We start from the raw sequence: 8,552 nt of genomic DNA on the forward strand, positions 1-8,552 counted from the left end.
CAACTGAATGATTACTCAATAGTCAAGGATGCGATTCTCAAGAAGACCCTCAAAAGTTGAAACTTCTGCCTCCTGCAATATCAAGACTAAAATCTCCATAAAAGAAAGCAAGGACCATATTACATGGCTCCTTTTAAAGACAGTGGTTAAGAAAATGGTATAATATTTGCAGGGAACAGAAAGCATGAACTGTGCCTCAAGACAAAGTCATAAAAGTATCGGAAACCCAATTTATTGTCATTGCACATTATAAATGAAGGCCATTAGATCAATGATTGTGATAAAGAAAAGTAATATCAATTCTGCTTCAAGCGACGAGGACAACAAGCAATCAGAGATTATAGTCACTGATACGCTATGCCCTGCCGTAAGCTAAAGACGGCCGTATTGTAATTAATGTGAATTTATTAAGCAGTTAGTCAGTCATTCAGATATTTGGACAATCTGTTTCCCGATATTGCCACCTTTCATCATGGACAGAAAAGCACCTGCAAGAGGAAAATAAAGAAGTATCCGTTACATAAGGTATAATGAATATGGCTGTGTATAGAACAGGGGTCTCAAACACATGGCTCGCAGGCCGCTTGTTGTGGTCCGCATGGCTGTAGACCCAGTGATGATCGTAACCCTATACAAGTGGGCACATTACTACAAGGGGACAAGTATGGGCAACTTTACTATAGGGTAGAAGGATGGAGCACATTACTACAAGGGGAGACAATGATGGGGCACATTACTACAAGGGGAGACAATGATGGGGCACATTACTACAAGGGGAGACAATGATGGGGCACATTACTACAAGGGGACAAGGATGGGGCACATTACTATAGGGCATAGGAATGAGGCACATTACTACAAAGGGACAAGGATGGGGCACTTTACTATAAGGCAGAAGGATGGGGCACATTACCACAGGGGACAATATGGGCACATTACATTTTATTGATTATATATATATATATATATATATATATATATATATATATATATATATATATATATATATATATATATATATATTACATTTTCCAGTATCTGCTGCATTTCCCACCCTAGGCTTGTACTTGAGTCCATAAGTTTTCCCAGTCTTTTGTGGTAAAATAGGAGCCTCGGCTTAAGGCCCCGTTACACGCAACGACGTATTAACGATATATCGCCGGGGTCACAGATTCCGTGACGCACATCCGGCATCGTTAGCGACGTCGTTGCGTGTGACACCAACGAACGTCCGTTAACGATCAAAAATACTCACCTTATCGTTGATCGTTGACACGTCGTTCATTTTCAAAAAATCGTTGATTGTTGCAGGGCGGAGGTTGCTCATCGTTCCTGAGGCAGCACACATCGCTACGTGTGACAACTCGGGAATGACGAACTACAGCTAACCCACGGCCGCCAGCAATGAGGAAGGAAGGAGGTGGGCGGGATGTTACAGCCGCTTATCTCCGCCCCTCCGCTTCTATTGGGTGACCACTTAGTGACGCCGCTGTGACACCGCACGAACCGCCCCCTTAGAAAGGAGGCAGTTCGCCGGCAACAGCGACGTCGCTAGGCAGGTAAGTCCGTGTGACGGCTCCTAACGATTTTGTGCGCCACGGGCAGCGATTTGCCCGTGGCGCACAAACGATGGGGGCGGGTGCTTTCACCAGCGATATCGCTGCGTGTAAAGACCCCTTTATACTCGGGTCGGCTTATACTCGAGTATATACGGTATATGGCACTAAAGTGCTTAGCAGCTGACTTTTATACCCCTACTTCTATACAGTCATCACTACAAAGCCTCATTCAAATGGCCATGTTATTTTAAATATGAGAAGACCGGACCAAATTTTTTTTTTCAGTTTTTCGGTCAGAGTTTAGCAGAATGTCATCAGTATTTCTCGTATACTGGTAAAAAAAATTCTCTTTTTTTCCCTATCCAATAGTCTGTGAAAACAGGACCACACTCAGATGGCATCAGAATGTGGTCGGAGTTTTTCAAGGACCCATAGACTTACATTGTCGATTTTTAAGCCAACACTTGGATCAATATTGGACATGTCTCGGCGATTTTGCACAGACTAGTGAATGACCCCATTCACTATTGCAGGTTCAATTGCTGTCTGTGAAAACCACGGATAGAACTTGTACATGTAAAATGAACATGTGAATAAGACCTTAGGGTTTGTACACTGAAAATAAAGAACGTTTCAATGTAAAAATAAGCTTCCCTGTTCAAATGTTCAACCTTTTTGAGAATCTGTTCACCACTTTAAGTTTCCAAAAACGCCAACAAGCAAAAAAAAAAAAAAAAAAACACACACATGATGCGACCATTTTCCAGGCTATTTTTGCTTGGAAGAGGCTTCATGTTACATTGGGAAAGGTAAGAAATGCAAAAATACTCCCAGAAGATGCCAGGGTATCTTTCGGAGCGTTTCCGACAAAAAAAAAAAAAAAAAAAAAAGACCACTGGGGTTTTACTCATTGCATAAAAGGGACTCTGTCAGATTTCTGCAATGTAACCTAAAGACAGCATGCTGCAAAGTGTTAAAAGAGTTTTCAGCCCTGCCTCTGTTATCTGTCTTTTTTTTTTTGTATACCTGAAATGTTAGCTTAAGCCTCTTATCTTTCTCATTAGTGGGTCTCAGCAGCATGAGTTGTAGTAAGTCTCCGCCCCCTCTCTGTGATTAGCAGCTTCTGTCTATGTAAATGTACACTGAGAGCCTGGTGTGTGGGGACAGCTTTCGGAGCTCTGCTACATACAAAATCTAAAATCTTTCACTGTCTCAGAACAGCTGCAAACAGTAATCTAAGTGATACATCATTGAACTCAGGGCCTCTTTGCCTACATCATTCTGCTCTCAGATGAGGTAGCAAAAACCTGCAGACAGATTCCCTTTACTGTAAATAATCTAAAAATTATACAGTTGTGTTATTTTCTGGAGAAATCACTAACTACAAAATTCATACAGTATGGTGAAGGATAGATACAAACCACATCTATGCATTATGTTTAAAAAGACAGTTAGCAATGGTTGGCTGAATATGTCCATCAGCATGCCGTACAGTTGCATATATCACGGTCTGACACTTATGGCATTATATTGGGTAGTCACGTTCGCTTTTCATTACAGCGGAGGTAACTCGATCACCATCAGTTTTATTTTTTTTTTTGCAAGAAAAATTGCTGATAAAAAGCCGACACAGAGACCAAAGACTGATGACAATCTGACCAAACCACTGATGGAATCGTCCCTTTATCATTTTTATTTATTACATACATGATAGAAATCGCTGAGTGTGAATGAGCCTGTAATGCTCCATTTTTCCTGTTGGTAGTGCTGCAGGATAACTGAATATTTGTTGATGGAGTGATCTATGGGGGTCCAAGGTGGCAGAACAGTATATCAGCCCAATTTCAGGGCAACCTTTTAATTAAAAAAAACCAAAACATTCTTTACCTGCCGTGTTCTCAATTCCTTGTACAACAGTCTCCTTAACCTGCAGGATACATAAGAAGACAGCCCTTGTGTTAATATAAATGTATGCAAAAACAATGTAAAAAAATCGTCAGAAAGCAGCAATGAGAATAAGGAGGAGACGCCTCAGGAGACTTTGTTCCTCTTCACGTTCCCTCCAGAAAAGCTTGGTAACAAAAACAGATTCAGCGTCACATAAAATTTCAAAAGCGCAGGGGAAAAATACCACGCTGGGAATCAGACAACGAAATGAAAGAGTAACGTGCTCATGTCATTCACTTCTAAATAAAATCTACATAATTACCGGCTCAGATAACGTTTAGGGTAAATGCACAAGCAGAGGATTTGGTGAAAATTTCCAGAGCAAAAATCTACAGGGTAAGTAAGGCCGGGGCCACACAGGGCACTAGTGCGATGCTTGCATGACACTCTGCTCACGCAGGCAGCACAGCAGGAGCCGAGTGTCATGCGAGTGTCCCTGCAACTGAGGTCTGATCATGCCATCAGACCACAGCTGCGGGGTGCGGGCCGGCGCTGAGGAGGGGGGGAGGGATTTATCTCCTTCTCTCCTCCGTTGCCGGCTATTGCCATTCTCGCCCTGCACTCGTGGTACACCAGTGTGCCGCGAGTGCAGTGCGATTTTTCTCCCGCCCCATACACTTGAATAGGTGCGAGAGAAAGAGTCTCACATTACAGTCTCAGCATGCTGTGATTGTTTTCTCGGTCTGATTGGGGCTGAGAAAATAATCGATCATGTGCGCTGACACACAGGCTAAAATTGGTCCGAGTGGAATGCGATGTTTTATCGCATTCCACTCGGTCCGATTTTAATGCCGTGTATCTTAGGCCTAATACAGTACTAGCTCAATTAGAGGATAAAAGTCTCGTCTGCACACTGCAGAATATATCTACATGGAAATTACATGTCGATTCTTTGGGAGGGATTTATTGACGTCTTCGCTTTTGGAATAAACGGGGTAGAACTCTCAAAATCCACAACAAATTCTGCATGCAAAAATTGTGGATTGTGGTGAGGAAATTTAGAAATTCTGCAGCTTAAAATGTGCATCAAATCCACGACGTGTGTATTAAAGGAAAGCGGTCCTCAGTTTTTTCATATCTGAACAAAGTCTAGCACCTTCAGCGGCCTGTGCTGTATTCAATAAAGGTGTATAATATCCACTGACTAGGATCTAATGGAATGGGAATGGATATCAGGGACCATAGGAAGGAGACTATACTCTGCCAGAAGGAGATTTATTGGACAAGTCCAAATCATGAGCCAGAAATCTGTGGTTAGGGGGCGACACTGCAGACACTCCGAAAAGGGTGATCTACCCCATTGATGAGGTCAGTTAGGCTTGGTGAATAATGTAAAATTGAGTAGTTTTATTGATCAGTGAAGGGGAGACACAAAAGGGATTCCAAGATGTCCTCTCCACTAATGGAATAAGCAGATTCTACCTGTTATTTCACCCTCAGTGACGTAGAACCAATACCTATTGACAGCATGTATGTGTACTAGGCTGATCTGAAACCTTGTGAGCCTTTTGACTTAAAGGGAACCGGTCACAGATTTGGGGCCTATAAGCTGCGGCCACCACTAGTGGGCTCTTATATACAGCATTCTAACATGCTGTATATAAGAGCCCAGGCCGCTGTGTAGAACATAAAAACCTTTCTAATTCTTACCTAAACGGTCGGTGCGGTGCAGATGGATCGGATGGGCGTCTCCATTCTCTGGAATTGGGGCCTCCTCTTTCGGCCATCTTTGTTCTCCTCCTGAAGCCGGGGTGCATTACGCGTCCTACGTCATACACACGCGCCGACACTGGGGTCCTTCACAAGCACACTTTCATCTGCCCTGAGCAGGGCAGATCAATGTATTGTAGTGCACATGCGCGGAACCTCAATGTCTGCTATTGTGGATGACGTCGGACGCGTCATCTACACTAGCTTCAGAAGAAGTAGGACAAAGATGACCAAAAGAGGAGGCGCCGCACCCGGAGAACGGAGACACCCATTTGACCCATCTACTCCGCACCAACCGTTTAGGTAAGAATTATAAAGTGTTTTCTATGTTCTACACAGCGGCCTTGGCTCTTATATACAACATGTTAGAATGCTGTATATAAGAGCCCGGGGGTGGTGACCGCAGCTTATAGTCCCAAAACTGGTGACAGGTTCCCTTTAAGAATACCTATCAGTAGGACGGTAGGAATGGTCACCATTGTGCCTTGTATGTGCAGTTGTGGTTGGAGAGCGGACCCTAATTGAAGATATCTAAAAACTTGGGATATTGGTGTAGAGCGCTGCTACGCCCCAGGCCCTTGGGATACTCGGTTCCGGGCGGTGGATAACAGGGATCACCGTCACAGGTGGCCGTGCCCGGTTCCGTGACCTGGGGGGTGCTCAGTAACAGGGTTATTTTATATGTCACTCGTGACGCCACTGGCGGGTTGTGGTAATAAGATGTCCCGCCACTGCTGTGGTTTTAGGGACAGATGGTATAGCAGCAGGTGTGTTCGCACCCTCCGCCAGTAGGGACTTAAGTTCCATGTAGGTGTGCTGCGCCTTGTGGTGCGCCAGTAATAGACAGGACACAGTTCTTGCAGATTAACCGGTATTTACTCACTGGATATTGCAAGTGCAGTTTGGTACGGCTGGTCAACCGACTTTCCTTTGTCCCGGTGCTGACATGAGTCCCAGTTGAGCCCTCCGTGCACATGCAGAGCTGATGGGCTCCTTGCCTGAAGCGGTCGGTTACTTGCGGTGCTCCGCTCCTTTGTCTTTCCGGGCCCTTGTGGGGTAGGCTAATTCTCTGTGCTCTCTCCCAGGTCCTATATATGAGGCTGTGTCCCTGAGCCTATGGATGGTGTGGTGCCTGGAAGTCACCACACACGGCTGGATCAGCAGACCGCCTGGAGCGGTCATCTACTCTGGGGTCCAGTACCCCGTCGTGCGTAGTACCTGGGATCTTCTGTCTATCCTCAGGCTACTACCTCATATTCGCCTTTTAGGGGTCTCATCACAATCCTCACACCCCTCTCACTCACTGACTCCTTTCAACTGTCACCCCTTCAACTGTCATTTTTCCTCTCTGCCAACTCTGCCTAGCAACACCTGTTGCTTCCCACAAGCCACACCCCTTTCCCAGGCTAACAGCTAAGGGATTGGTTCTCACATCTGCCCACTGTTAACCCTCTACATGCTGCGCCCAGTTCTCAGGGAATGTGCCCCTACCTGTGTGTGAGGTGTGGGTTGTCAGCAGAGGGTGTTCCAGAAAGCCTTAGGATCCTGCAAACCACTGGGGTAGCATATCCCAGGGTGCTGCATTGGCATATCATAATTATTTCTCAACTGATCAAAAGACCATAAAGGACGTTTTGAGTGCTGCAAAATGGAGAGGATGGGTGAGGTTCCAGAGATGGAAAATAATGGTTCTGCCACAGAAGCATGTCCGCTGGAATAGGAGTGAAATTTGACTTGTCTCGCCTGTCTCCAGACTCAAGGTGCCATCTTGAGCATAGGCAACATTTTGGAAATGTCAGATTTATCCAGCTCTAAAAATCCTACTTCACAACTGCTGTTTGCTAGAATTGAGCGAGTAACTAACTATTCATACTCGCTATACTCATAACGAGCAGTGTCTAATACGTAGTCATTCCGAATAGTGTGTGCAATGCAAGTCAATGGGGAATACTCGCAATGTAACTATTCGTGCGAGTAGCAAATAATGCAGAATTCTGGTTATTGTGAGTATTCCCCATTGACTTGCATTGCACACGCTATTCGGAATGCACACATGAGTATTAGACAGTGTTCCTTATGAGTATAGAGAGCACAATAGTTAGCTATTTGCTCAACTCTACTGTTTTCCGCTTCCGCCAAGTGACTCTCAGAATTTGGCAGTTGAGACCCGGGCATCCAACTGCTTAGCGCCTTTAGCTGGTATGCTATGTAATAAAGAAAAAAGAACCCCCCCGAGCTCTTTAGGTCTTTGCAGGGTAGATCATTTAACTTTGGACTGAGAATTACCCCATACTAATGAAGACATTAGAGAGTTAAGTGTTGTGAAGAAGGACTTAGGGATGGGTACCGCACTGCGTTGCAAAGTATAGCTGAATTTAGGCAATAATATCATCATCCTGGCACTGATAAAGGTAGTTTCCTCCAGAGATTAAACTTCAGTTTGGCATAATCTAATAGTGGCAGAGTGTTAGAAGAGAAATCCCTTTACTGTTGTGATGAATGATGATTCCTAAGGAATCTAAACGGGTAGAGAGCCTGCATAAAAAAGGCATTAAAGGGTCATTCCCATCTCTAAGATATAGTAGATATAATATTAGCAAATACCTCCCATTAGAAATGTAGTATAGTTCTCCTGATTAGCTATGTAGCTTACCTCATGTGCAGGGCATTGCAGCTTAGGTATCCGTGGTTATGTTCACTCATATAGTAAGAGTAGTTAGTTGGTCGTGGTTGTAACCATGGATATCTAAGCTGCAATGCCCTGCACATGAAGTAAGAGACTTGGCTATATCAGAAGAACTATACTACATTTCTAATTGGAGGTTTTAGCTAATATTTTTATTATTATTATTATTATACCTACTTCATATTGGGATATGATCTTGGAGATGGGAATACCCCTTTAATGTAGATTTTTTTCCAGTTTATAGGAAGGTCAGAAAATCTGCCAAATTTAGCTATAGTAGAGAGAACATGAGAAACTGTCCCTGACTTGGTCCATAAAATGATCTTCAGCGTATAACCTGATGATATCCTTCCCATCAGCTATAGATATGCCTTTAATTAGTGGCATTACGATGGATTTTTTGGCCGTGCTAGGATAAGTACTTTAATCACTAAGATCCGAAAACTTTTTTAAAAAAAGATGACAGAGCTGGCACAGACTATATGAAGTGAAATCTGCACACCAAATTCAGAGAAATATGAACAAGCATAACTGCTTTATGATACATAAGGAATGAAAAATACAACTAGGCATATGAAAAAATGGAAAAAAAAAAATTTTGTGACATTACATAACTGCTGAGGATTATTTGAAAAAAAAAAAAAATAGAT

General features: G+C 43.6%; 1 protein-coding gene across 1 annotated transcript in view; it reads right to left on the reverse strand.

Annotated features, from left to right (window-relative positions):
- Positions 1–216: 216 nt before the first annotated feature.
- The window catches only part of PTGR2 (prostaglandin reductase 2), a 51,315-nt gene continuing 42,979 nt past the window's right edge, over positions 217–8,552 (reverse strand). Inside the window, exons 9-10 of the mRNA XM_075331164.1 lie at positions 3,447–3,486; positions 217–488 (exon numbers count right to left, since the gene is read on the reverse strand). Coding sequence (XP_075187279.1) covers positions 424–488; positions 3,447–3,486 — 105 coding nt within the window. The 3' untranslated portion in view covers positions 217–423. The remainder of the gene's footprint in view (positions 489–3,446; positions 3,487–8,552) is intronic.

Source organism: Anomaloglossus baeobatrachus, chromosome 12, assembly GCF_048569485.1.
Source record: "Anomaloglossus baeobatrachus isolate aAnoBae1 chromosome 12, aAnoBae1.hap1, whole genome shotgun sequence".
In the NCBI taxonomy this organism is placed as follows: Eukaryota; Metazoa; Chordata; class Amphibia; order Anura; family Aromobatidae; genus Anomaloglossus; species Anomaloglossus baeobatrachus.